This window comes from Simochromis diagramma, unplaced genomic scaffold (assembly GCF_900408965.1).
Source record: "Simochromis diagramma unplaced genomic scaffold, fSimDia1.1 OVJJ01000205.1, whole genome shotgun sequence".
Lineage (NCBI taxonomy): Eukaryota > Metazoa > Chordata > Actinopteri > Cichliformes > Cichlidae > Simochromis > Simochromis diagramma.
Window position 1 is genome coordinate 8,333,713 of NW_024386782.1, and position 12,971 is coordinate 8,346,683.

The window sequence follows — 12,971 nt, forward strand, 5'->3', positions numbered from 1 at the left end:
ATTACTTGCCCAATTACAAGTTGACAAGACGGTCATTAATGAGGCCGAGACTATCTACAGTTTGGAAAAGAAGCAATTTGTTCTTTAGGCCGCCAGTACGGTCTAGATACTCCCCCTAATTGATGTACTGTTAGCCTATAACCAGAGAAATCTATACAAGCGAGGGAGGAGGATGCCGCCGAGGCACAGGCCTAATCAATCGTTAGGCTTCTGTTGACAACAGCATGCTATCATGCCATAGCGGTCTGATAGATAGGCAGAGTAGTCAGTGGACAACCAGAGAAAGGAGGTTACAAAAGGCAGATGGCGTGTGCGTGCGTGTGTGTGTCCACGAGGGTGTTTCAGCCGAAAGACTCGTCTCCCTGCTTAGAATTTTAAAACCCAATGAAATGCATTCTTTCTGTCTGTCCTCTCTAGCTGCCGTGATAAACCCGTCACTCCTTCCATGAGGAATGGCAGGCGGGCCGATCATTAGTCTTTGCAGCAAAGCCGACGACTTCTCTCTGTGTTTTATCATCCGCCATTCTGGACAGGTTTTCTGAAAGGTTTGGGTAATTGTAGTAGTTATTGGGAAAGATGGAGTGACCCCGCAGCCCTCCACTTATGGCTCGGCTACAATGACGTCTCCTAATGAGGTGATAAACAGTCCAGCTAAGCAGAATCTACTGGCCATTAGATAGATCATGGTATTATAATGAAATGTCTAGTGGCCGAATGCCAGAGAATTTATACCATTAGTTTCATATTTTGCTGTCCTGCTACCGCTTCTAGTGTGTGCAGGAGTTTTTCCTAATGCACAATGACTTTAACATTATATTCTCAACAGTGTGTGTTTCACAGATGTTATTTTTTTTTTTGTCTGTTTGCTGGTGTGACATGTACAGAGTGACATAGAATATCATTATAACCGGGGCCAGGCACAGCGGGCTGGAATGGCTAGCAGACGTGTGTGTTGGGGTTTAAGGGTAGGAATTTCAAGCCCGAATCACTTCAGCTTTGAGCGGTTCAGACAATGCTAATTGCATCAGACCCTGACTGTCAAAAGTGTGAGGATAATTAGAGTGAGGGGGCAATGTGAACCCGGGGTGGTAAGTGTTAGTACATGACAATGCTCAGAAGCCAATGGGAGCATGGAAAAAGGTAACAGGCTGAAAGGAGGGCTAATTAGGAGAGAGCAGTGCAGAAAATACAAATGGTAGCTGCCCCCTCAGGGGCCCACCATTGCTGCAAACAACGGCGATTATTGGCAGTTCATGCAGCGCTCTGCTTGCACTTCTTAAATGGAACACATTTCCATGTTCTGCTTAGATTTTACCTAATTGTTTTCTCAAAATTGCAGACAGTTATGTTTTTTTTTTTTTTCTTCCTTTCTCTTTCTTTCGTTTTTTTTTTTTTTTTGTAGTTCGGATCATTTTAACCCCACATAATGGATCTTTTTCTTTTGATTTCTCCAGTTTTGTTCCCTCTCTCTTTGTAAATCATATCTGTGGCTCCACTCTATTCGTGATGCGGCAGTTTATTACTTAGGGGAAGAAAAAAAAAGTTAGAAAACGAAATGCTGAGAAATAACCTGTCCCAGTGTAATTTGCTGAAAGGAGGCAGAGATTTGAATGAAATAGTTAATATTCCCCTTAAAGCAGAGCTATTTGGCTGCGCTCCATCTATAGATTTTTCCTCCTGTGTGGACTCCAGACTGTCCCCTGTTCGATTGCCGGCACTGTAAAATGGATTATATTACACTCCTTTCTGCTGGGATTTTTGCCCTTTTTCCCCCCTTCTTCTTCTTCTTCTTCTTCTTCTTCTTTTCTTTACAGAGCAAGAAAAGCAAAAGAAACAAATGCTGGGGTGGAGGTCTCTAACGACCGTAAAACAAACTATTCTCTGTCCAGTTCAGTTTGGCTCTGCGGTGGTTGTTCTCTATAGGTGGAGACCTTCCGGATGCACTGTGGCCTTTGTATTTGCTCAAGAATTTATGAGGTTACCATTGGTCTCCAGTGATTCAAAATTTGATGTCTTAGCCAAAAGGCTTAGACCACAAAGCGATGGAGACATGAATTGTTTCGTCTTTCCCCGGTCCTATATCGCGTGTAATGGCCCTTCTGTTTAAAACTGTGGTAAACATTGGACTGCTGTTGCCTATTTATTTTGCGCCAGCGGATTTTTACTGCATGATGTGTGGTCTTATTGTATCAAGAGCAGTGATCCTTTTAACTCGTTCTTTTTTTCCCCCTGATTTAATGTGCTTCTTCTCTGTCTCCGTGCGTCTCGCCCTCTGTCAGGGTTCAGCCGAGCGGCCTTGCCTTTCGGGCTGGTCCGGAGGGAGCTCTCATGTGAAGGATATGCAATTGATCTCCGCTGCCCGGGGAGTGATGTCATTATGATCGAGACGGCCAACTACGGCCGGACTGACGACAAGATCTGCGATGCTGACCCGTTCCAGATGGAGAACGTCCAGTGCTACCTCCCCGACGCCTACAAGATTATATCACAAAGGTAAAAAAAAAAAAAGACAAAACTCTGTCATGAAAGGGCGGATCTTATTTCACAAACACAACCAGGAGCTGAGGACTAAAAGTAAGGCTCTCGTTTTTTTGGTTTTTTTTTTTCCGTTCCCCCTTCTCTCCGCGCCAGACATTCCCTCGCACAAAAGAACTGTTAAAATTATCGCCCCACTCGTGCAGCCACCTACATACCGGACAATTAATCGACATCTCACCCCTTGTTAAATGTAATTTGTTCGTCCATTGACGAGATTATGTAGGTGGCATTTGAAATTTTCGAAAACTGGGGCGCACATTAATTCTTGACAGGCAGGAATTGACATCCGTGCTGCAGAGCTCTTCAAACCAGCTGCGCGTTGTTGCCTCTGTTTGAGTCATAATCAGCGTAGCTCAGAGAACTGCGAGTCACATGAACACCCTCTTAATTCCCTATCTGGAACATTGGGCTTGCTTTGTTCAAACACTTGTAGTGCATTGAAGTGGCTTTGCCTCAGGTAGTGAGCAATGCCCATCATCATCCCTTTTATCCTGGTTACCCTCTCACAGGATACTGCCTCTCTGTCAAATGACATCACAGCAACACTTTAGCTCCACTGCTGCTTACCCCTAGAGGAGTGTGTGTTTTTAAAGGGCACTGGATGAACTATTCATAAATAGTAACCAGCACAGTTCATCTTCTAATGCACTGCTCTGTCTTTAACCTGCCCCCTCCGTGCGCTAGCTTCTGAGCATCATCGCCCACCATCTCAGACCTCTGGGATTTTTCCCTGCTTCGCTCTCTTCTGTATTTACTCCCATGAGGGATAGATCAAATCCAGCAATCTTATTCTGTCTTTCTAAATTTACAGCACCGCCTCAGTACGCTCACATAGTAACATGCTGCTGACGGTGTCCATGCCCCTCGGTTTGACTGCAACCTGCCACACTGTGCGCCACATCTGTTGACAAGTCAGACTCTCACTCGCCGAAGCTACACTTCAAACTTATCTCAATTGAAGATTCCCTGGAGGCAGTGTGCGAGTGAAGGCTTTGAGAAGAGTCTGCACCACAAGCCCTTAACCAGAATTATTCTAATGATTCAGATCAGAGGAAATGGGCTCCTGACCGTAATTAAAGTTGATGTGATAACTGGGGATGTTAAAGCAGTCACAAAGCTTTGGCAGACACTGATCAGCCCTCCTTCAGTCTGCAGGAAACCAGAACAAGAACAAGTAAGACAACATTGACACAGACTGCCCTGCCAGAATCATCAAGATTAACAAAAGGCAATAGCTCCACGGACATAAACAAACATATTAAACAAGATTGGGGAGACAGAAACAGTGGGGAGCCTGCTGCACAGAGTGGCAGTTTTTGCCGGTTTGGAAATTGCGATAGAAAGTATTCATCAACCGCCTGTTTTTCCACAACAACAAAAAACCAACTAACAGGAATCAAATGGCTTGATTTTCAGCATCTACATCAAAGTGTTTTGTCAAGTGAAATGTTTTGTTGTTCACGCAAAAAAGTGTTTGGATGAAAGATGCATGAAGGAACTGATGGAACCTCAGGTTTGTAGGTCACTTTAATATTCAGGTGATCATCCCCTCAGAGATGTACTGTAAATGGATGGTATGTCTGACCTTTCTCTCTGTCTGCTCTTCTCCCTCCGTATCTCAGTTGGCCACCAGCACAAATGCAAAAATACGCCTGTTTTGCTTACCTTATTTCAACGGCCGCCCATTCCGTGACCTGTTACAAAATGCCCGAATAAAACTTTTACCAGATCAAAGGTGCAGCGTTTTCATAGAAAGCAAGCAAGACTTCAAGGACTTTCATTAGATTGTGCTCGGTGCAATAAAGATTGCATGCAGTGATTTCAGCTGCAGTTTAAAACAGAGGAAGACTGTCAGGATGCTTAGCAACAACACATCTGCTGTTCTCCAGAGCTCTAGGACTAAAACTTAAAGCTGAATAAATGCCACAGTGGGTTCATTAGTATTTATATCCTTTACTTGAAGGTACACCGATCGATATTTTGTAGTTCCAATGAATCAAGCGATAATGTGCAATGTGAAGGGTTTTCTCTTGTAACGATGAACCCTTCAGAGCATCGGCCCCCAACTCTCCAGTTATCCCTCAGTTCATCTTTTAACTCCTGGCTTTGGTTTCCTGGACTGCATCAGACTCACTGCACGTCTCTGTCTGTAACCACAGGCTGTATATAAATGATGGAAGTAGCCACCATGATAGTGAAGTCCCATTATGAGGCTTTGAAATGAGCATCTTGGCCATCTTGACGTTCTTAGACCGGATCTGGATCTGACAGAGAAATCGACCATCCATTTATCTATTCATCCATTTTCTTAACCACTTATCCAATTCAGGGTCACAGCGGAGCTGCAGCCCATCCCAGCTACAGGGTACACCCTAGACAGTCCATCATGGCCTCATTAAGAGAGTGTTTTTACTGCGGTCATAAATCAAGCGAGCAGCGGGGTCATTTCAGTACAGTTTGACCTCTTTTTGCAACCAGGAATCACCCACTACTGACCGGCCATTATCCAAAATGCAAGTTTACACGACAGCTACACTTTAGACAATGCTAAGGCACTTCCATTTTTATATACAGTCTGCATCTCCAACAAACGACTCAGTGAAACACACAAGTCCTCAGCTGGAGACCCATATAATTATAGCTGCAGGTAACAGAGACCAAAACAGCGCTTAAAGGACACCAAATGATCTCTAATGTTTCAGCGCTTTGTGTAGTTAGGCAGGCGTTTCTGTATTTTTCTACCCTTATTTGACCAAAAAGTGGGAAAAAAACAAAAAGTGGCACCCACGCTACAGCTTTTAAGAGCAGATCGCTTTTCATTTTGAAACTCCTGCTTGTGTTTGGGTAATAAGTAGGTAGATTTTCTTACTTACTGACCCAGAAATAATGTCCACTGATTGCTGCTTTTGAGCTCTCTTAAGACCAGGAGTGCTCACCAAAAAGTGAATGCCAGCCCAAGGTTTACTCGTCTTTTACTGTTTTGCTTTGTTTTTTTTGTTTTTTTTTTAAATCACTTTGCATTCTCTGCCTCCTCCGACAGCTGCACTCCTGTTTCCTTTGCCAGGTAGGGTTTCCAGCATCCGCTAATCCAGCTACCCGGGGAAAGTTCCTGATATTTGTGGAAAAATAAAAAGTGCTGTCCTGTTTCTGTTTTGGTTGTGCAGTCAAGCCTTTATTTCCTCTGGAAGATTTTGTACCACGTGGCAGACAGAACTCATCAAAGTGACTGTGCACGTAATTATAAGTTGTAATGATAAGCCCAACGCATGCAAGCATTGAAAATGAATGACTCACTGAAAAATGCTCACTTTCAAGGAATATGTTACTCTGCTGTGAATGTTTTTAGTGACTTGATATTGGTTACTCATCTATAGGCAACACCTAAATACGCTAGTTTTATCTCTCTGATATACTCTTGTAAATCCTCTGAAAATAAGTACAAGCACAAAATGAATTACACAAGCAATTTACAAATACCTGCAACCATATTACTTGATTAAATATACCCTCTATCACCGGGGCTGTCGTCGGTCCGACTCATAAACTCATAACGTAGAAGTAGATCAAATATGTTGGGGTGCATTTTAATCAAGTGTGTTGTTCTTATCTGCCGTCAGTCAGTTCACATTTTGATGCAGTGACCCTTCTCCTTTGCAGCAGCTCTCTTGAGCATTCACTGCAGTGAAGCCACAAAAGCACCTCTCCTAAGTGCAGCTGGCAGCGTTAGTGTCAGTGATGTTGAAACCGTGGCCGATGATGCCGATGCTATTTGTTAACTCCTTAATGGGAGCCCCCACCCCCACACCGTATAACGTTTATAATCCATTAGTTTGAAGAAAATGGCTCTTGTTGTTAAGATGCATGCTCTGTCTCTTAATGCACACACATTTACCTTTACGTTCATTAATTTGACCAGAGCCAAAAAGTGCACTGTCATGGTTTCGTGTGGTTGCCGTGCAGCACGACTCCCATTTGCAGTGACAGGAAGCTTCTCGAATGACTAATGGTTCTTTGTCCAGTCTTCAAATGTACGTCCAACTTGAATTTGTGCTTCAGACCTTCTGAAAAATTTATCTGAGGCTTGCAAATTGCTTAATGTCCTATTTTGGTGCCATTTTCTGTCTTTCTTTCTTTCTGTCTTGCTTTTTTCTGGCTCGCCTCTGTCACTGGTGACATTCTCAATCCCTCCATCTCAACAGAGCTTGATTGAAGTGGAGCCAATTTCAGCCTATGCAGTATTTAAACAAACTCAGTCCACTGCTGTTCTTTTCCTTCCCCACCTCCCCTCCTTTTCTTCTGATTTACTCGAACTTTTTCAGCACCCAGAAACATCTGCTAACATGCACGCATGCCGTCTCTGCAATCCACACGTCAGACTCTGACTTAGGGACACCATTTCACACTGCAAGGCCTCTCATCGAAATGACGCTCTCGTGCCATGCAGAGGAGCTGCTGTTGCACTAGAGGCCAGCCATTCATGTCCACTGCATGTCACCGCCACCTGTCGCGTGTGTCTTAATGAATGTCTTCTCTTTCAATAGCGGTGCGAAGACTAATTCCTAACATGCCTTTAGCAGCTCTTTCGCTCTGTCGTTCATCACATCATGCTCATTTACTCTTCCTTAATGTTTTCATTCCTCTCTCTCTGTTTGCAAAGGTTTAAACTTGAGTGCATTTGTGACAGCTCCGGCTGGGATTTGATCAATTACAGTGTAGCTGTAACGATGAACTTTCTCCCCCCTCCCGGCCTCATCTTTGTTATTAATGTTATCTTTGAGGAGTGCTCTTGCTGTGGGTAGTCATGATGAAATCTCTGGTCAATCTTTTTTTCTTCTTTAGGTGCAACAACCGTACGCAGTGCGTGGTTGTCACTGGCTCTGATGTCTTTCCCGATCCATGCCCTGGCACCTACAAGTACTTAGAGGTCCAGTATGAGTGTGTTCCATATAGTAAGTACCGCTATCCAAATCTCATACTGAAATCTTACTGTGTGCAATTGAAAATGGTGTGATGTAACCGCTGTGTCTCATCATTTGCAAGTATTTTGCAGTTCGCCCTTACGGACGGTGCTCCCGCTGATGTATTTGAAACGGGATTGTAGCATTAATGACGCTAAGTTATGTTGAAATATGAAGTGTTTTGGTCATTTAAAGCTCCAGTTCACCCCAATAATGGAAAAAAAAATCGAAATTACATTTAATGGAATCCACCCACGCAGGCCGTTTTAGACATTTAAATCACCTTATTTGACATCCGTTTGACCCTAATTCTGGCTCTGGTTCCAAATAACTGGATTAATTAAAGGCTTCTTTTTTTTGTAATGACCATCCTGCCTTAGTCTTATTTGGGAAACATTCAAGAAGCTTTATTCCTGTTTTCACTTGACCCTGCCTGATAAAATAGCAACTCTCACTGCTGGCAGTTTGGTTAATGTTAAGTTTGCAAGAGCAAAAATGTCTTTTATGAAGCTGAGGTCCACCAGGCGTTCTCTGACAGGGTCAAACAAAATGTTACACGCAACGCACAAAAAGCAGATTTGAGTCTGGCTTCGGATCCATATATAAAGCCCCATCCCTGTCTGCAGCGGTGATGTATTTGTGCAGCACGCGGGACTGAAAAGTCGTAATTAAAGTATTTCAATAGCAAAATCTCTTTCAGGAGCAGTATTGCTGTTTGTCTGGATAAACCACAGCGCTTACTGTCAAGAGTTATCACTGGAACTACTTTCCATTGAACAAACAGCCGTAGTAAAAGGTCCCCCCCCGTCCCCCCCCTTTTTTTTTTTTTTTTTTTTCCCCTTTTGTAAAACTGTCTCTTTTGTATTTGGCTACTAGCAGAAATTTCAGCAGTTTTCATGAGCAAAACAAAACACGTACAAAAAAAAAGAAAATAAAATCCCAAAACTATCTGCATGAGGCGATACCATTAGGAGTGTGGAAGAAAATATGTTTACTGGTAATTTCGTTGAGCTGACCTTCCACCGGCCTTAACTTTAGATTTATTGTCTTTCGCCGAGATGTTACAAATAATTGGGTACACTGGTTTTTGCTTTTGTTTTGTTTTTTGCATTCATACAGTGTGTTCAGTCATTTAATTTGAGAACACGTTGAATAAGAGGCAGATTAAAAATCAAAATGAATGTGCATCTGCTCTTAGATTAAACCAGAACTCATGTATTCAGCTGTGAAGTGTCTCTAGTATTCCATTATGAAAGTGGCTTAATTAAATCGCTTGAGAGTTGGTTGGTTTGTTTCTGGTGTCTAGTTTAACTAAATCTACCTTAAAAGTGTTATAGACTAGTTTATAAAAAGTTAGTCCAGGCTTCATTTAAATCCTTCGTATTTAAATTGATGAAATGTAAACATATTCAGAAATATTCACTCTTTTTTTTTTCTTCTTCTTTCAAACAGACCTCCCTTTCACCTCCTGTCTAATCCCCCCGACTAACCTCTTTGCTCTCGATTTTTTTTTTTTCTCCTTCCTTTCAACGTTCGATCTCTCACATATTGTCTCCAGCCTCCCCCCACCCCATTCCTCTGCCCCAGTATATGCAGCTTCGACAGCCCACTAAAGAAACTCCATATTAGGCCGAATATCCATCAGTCATCTCATGTGCTGTTGCTCTCTTTGGCTCATTTGAGAGTTTGGTCTGTAACATTAGCACCGTGTCATGTTTTACGTGTGTGGGCGAGCGAGTTTGGAAGCGAGTTTTGATTTGTGTTTATAAAGTTTGAACAAATTCCACCCGCAGTCAATACAAGCCAAAAATAATTACTGTGCTGTTTCTCTAAGAATGTTATCCATCTAAATATGAGCCGAACTTTGAGATTTCTATTCTCCTGCCACTTAGGGGGAAGCATTTTTAGAGGGATTTGCTCTGCTTTTGCAGTGGCCAGTGCATTATTTTGTTGGCAGACAAAGACGAGGAAAGCGAAACGTTTAATGCACTGGAAAACACGGCACGTAGCTCGTCTCTGGTCATATAACTTGTCTGTTTTTATATCCTAGGGACGAGAGGCCGTTTTCACTAACAAACATCCTTGTTTTCTTTCCCTCCTCCAGCTCTTCCTCCCTAAGCAGCGCTGCAGTTCATCTCATGGTCATTCCCTCAAACTAATTCTTCTCTTTGTACCTGGTAGTTGACTCATGATAACCTTTCTCTCCCTTTTTCGCACTCTTTTTTTGCTTTCTTTTCCAATGCCTGAAATAGAAGTGGAGCAAAAAGGTAAATGAGTGGTCTGGTCCTTCCCTCCCCCTCCTTTGGCTCCTTGTTCTGTGGTGTTGAGTACAGCTCCCCCCTTCACGTCTTCCCCCCCTCCTCTCCTGATTGCCTCTCCTGTCAAATGCTAAACCCATAGGAGGATTGTTTGCACCCACTGGAGTCCAAATGGACACAATTTCAAATGACATCCGCGGTCATTAAACGTAGTTTTTCCCTGACAGTGTGACAGAAATCACCAACTGTCCGGTGTCGATTTGTTCCAGAACCCTGAAGAATCACTAGTTGTGTGTATATATTCTTATTTGGCTCAGTCGTAGTTTGCTTGGCCCAACTTCTGCTGCACCCATAGCACGTGATGTGAAATAGCAGTGATGGCTGAGTGAGATTGGCACAGGCTGAACAAAAAGTTTGAAGAAAAAAAAAAAAAACAGCAATTCACTGTGTTCCCTTTGTTTTTTGCTTTTTTAAAATCCAGGACCAATTAATTTAAAAGCATCTAAACGGGAACCTTGCCATGGCCTCCCTCACCCATCAGTGGTTACTCTGTCTTTTTGCCACAGAAGTAGTGAAAATCCTTTACCACTGTTGCCTCCCCCCTCCCCTCCAACCTCCACTTTCATTTTTTACCTTCTGCTTTGCTGCCGCCACCACCACCATTAACAACCTGTTGTTCACTCCTATCGAAAGACGTGAAGCCCGTTACCCCTTATCATTTCGGTTTATGACCTCAGTCATGTGAGTATGCATGTGCAGTGTGTCCATATACCCAGCTGTTCGTGTGCCATTTGACATCACAACAGACTGGTATTTTTCGAAACAAGTTCCAATCGAAACACTGTGAACCCTACTTCTTATTTCCATTTCCCACGTCTTTCGTTTGCAGGATTTTTCCTTTTTCTTTGTGTTCTCATTTTTGTTTTGTTTTGTCCCCGTTAGGATGTATCAGCAGACCCCTGAGATGCAAGATCTCTCAACCACACGTTTCTCATTGTGAACAATCGCTGTTGATACATGCATTTGTTTTCTTTTCTTTTTTTCCCTGCTCATTAGCGGTAGTACAAAAGCACTAGTTTAAAGATTCCTCCAAAATCACAGTCCCTGATCTTTTTTGTCCTGCACTCGAGTCGCACAGCAGCGAGAATGATGCCTGTCAAATAATACTGTTTTTTTTTTTCTCAAAAGTATATAAATTCTTGCCTTATTTTGTTTCACTCTCTTCTCTGTCACTAGTTTTCATTTGTCCCGGGACTCTGAAGAGTATCGGCGCCGCCACCTTCCTGTTTGAAGGCGAGCAGCAGGCCGGCTCGTGGTGCAAAGACCCGCTGCAGGCCGGAGACAAAATTTTCTTCATGCCCTGGACGCCATACCGCACTGACACCCTCATCGAATACGCCTCTCTGGAGGATTTAAAAAATGGTCGCCAGACGACCACCTATAAACTGCCGCACCGTGTCGACGGGACGGGCTTCGTCGCTTATGACGGCGCCATCTTCTTTAACAAGGAGCGCACACGCAACATCGTCAAGTTTGACCTGCGCACGCGCATCAAAAGCGGCGAGGCCATCGTTAACAATGCCAACTACCACGACACCTCTCCCTACCGCTGGGGTGGCAAGACCGACATTGACCTCGCAGTAGACGAGCGGGGCTTGTGGGTAATCTACGCCACAGAGCAGAACAATGGCCGCATAGTGGTGAGCCAGCTCAACCCGTACACGCTCCGCTTCGAAGCCACCTGGGAGACGGCTTACGACAAACGCTCTGCCTCCAACGCCTTCATGGTATGCGGCGTGCTGCACGTAGTACGCTCCACCTATGAGGAGAACGAGAGCGAGGCGAGCCGGAGCCAAATCGATTACATCTACAACACCAAGCTGAGCCAAGGCGAGTACACAGACATCCTGTTCCCCAACCAGTACCAGTACATCACCGCTGTGGATTACAACCCCAGGGACAACCAGCTGTACGTGTGGAATAACTTTTACATCCTGCGCTACGACCTGGATTTCGGGCCGCCGGATCCCGCCGAAGGTGAGAGCTGCTCCATTGTTGTTTAGTCTTTGTCTAATTCTTCTATTGTTTGGCTGCAGCGTGGGATGTCACAGATGGCTGCCTTTTAATTTTGGATGCAAGTCAGGTGTGATATATAAAAAAAAAAAAAAAAAAGAGTGTTGCGTTAGTCTTGGGGAAAGGGCTCATTTGCAGACAGAAATTACACATTCACCTTGGAATGAGGGATAGCTCCCAGTGGGGGTTGCATCGCAACCAAAAAAGCAGCTCCTTTATTACCATGAGGCAAGCCGAGGCACTCCTTCCAGCTGAAGTTTGGACCCTATCAAATTCTTTAATCTCGGGCCTTATCCAAAACCATTATGAACACGGCCCTCCTGAACTCGCCTCTATTGCTGGGAATATGCTTGAGAGGTATTGTGCACAGTACGACACAGGTTATCCTCTCCCTCTTTACCTCGGGTTTTCAATTTGTTGCTATGGTTACCTCATCAACTTCACAGAGGCCATTTTTGCAACAGATCAGAAGATAATCGCTACCCTATTGTGGGATAATATTTTAAAAAATCGCCAGACTGAGGTGTGCGAGACTTATGTACCACTCAGTGAATCACGAGCAGGAGAGTGGCTGGAAAGCGATTATGCCGAAGAATCTCGTCTCGGGGGCTGTGGGGTGGGGAGGTGGGGGGGGGGCTTAAATTAATCTGTGAAGTGCTGAGAGGCGACATACGTGTCACCACACTGCGGCCTTACATCCAGCTGATAATGGGTTTAATTGCCTGACTGCTACCATCTTATCCCATAAAGCTCGGCTTCTCTAAGTCTTCTGTATGAAGTGTGGAAAACAAGAATCTTGACCTGACTCGACGATACGTTAGAAGCTCAGGTTGCCCTCAGGCAGTGGTCCGGATTAGGTTATGATTTTTTAACTTCTGGATATTCGGGAGGGGCTACGCACAGCGGTGGGGGAAATCTGATTCTTGACCTGAGCTGTTGAAAAGTGGCGAGGGGGGTAGGGTGGGGGCGGTTTGCCGCTGACGTCTCAATGGAGGCTGTGTGCTCCTGAACTCTGGCCTCTTGTCAACACGTCTGTTTGTTTTCCCGCTGTTCCCTGGAATCTCCCCCGGCATGATAACTCGACACCCAAGGGAGGCTCCGGGTTTGTGTCTGAGTCGCGGAACAACCAAAGCCTCAATTAAGA

General features: G+C 44.2%; 1 protein-coding gene across 12 annotated transcripts in view; it reads left to right on the top strand.

Annotated features, from left to right (window-relative positions):
- The window catches only part of LOC120726862 (adhesion G protein-coupled receptor L2-like), an 89,157-nt gene that overhangs the window by 34,270 nt on the left and 41,916 nt on the right, over positions 1-12,971 (top strand). For 8 of the 12 annotated variants that reach the window (XM_040020851.1, XM_040020899.1, XM_040020879.1 and 5 more), the window contains exons 3-6: positions 2,280-2,493; positions 7,378-7,487; positions 9,749-9,763; positions 10,991-11,791. In XM_040020851.1, coding sequence (XP_039876785.1) covers positions 2,280-2,493; positions 7,378-7,487; positions 9,749-9,763; positions 10,991-11,791 — 1,140 coding nt within the window. The remainder of the gene's footprint in view (positions 1-2,279; positions 2,494-7,377; positions 7,488-9,748; positions 9,764-10,990; positions 11,792-12,971) is intronic. The other 4 variants (XM_040020868.1, XM_040020906.1, XM_040020890.1 and 1 more) reach the window with 1 other exon arrangement.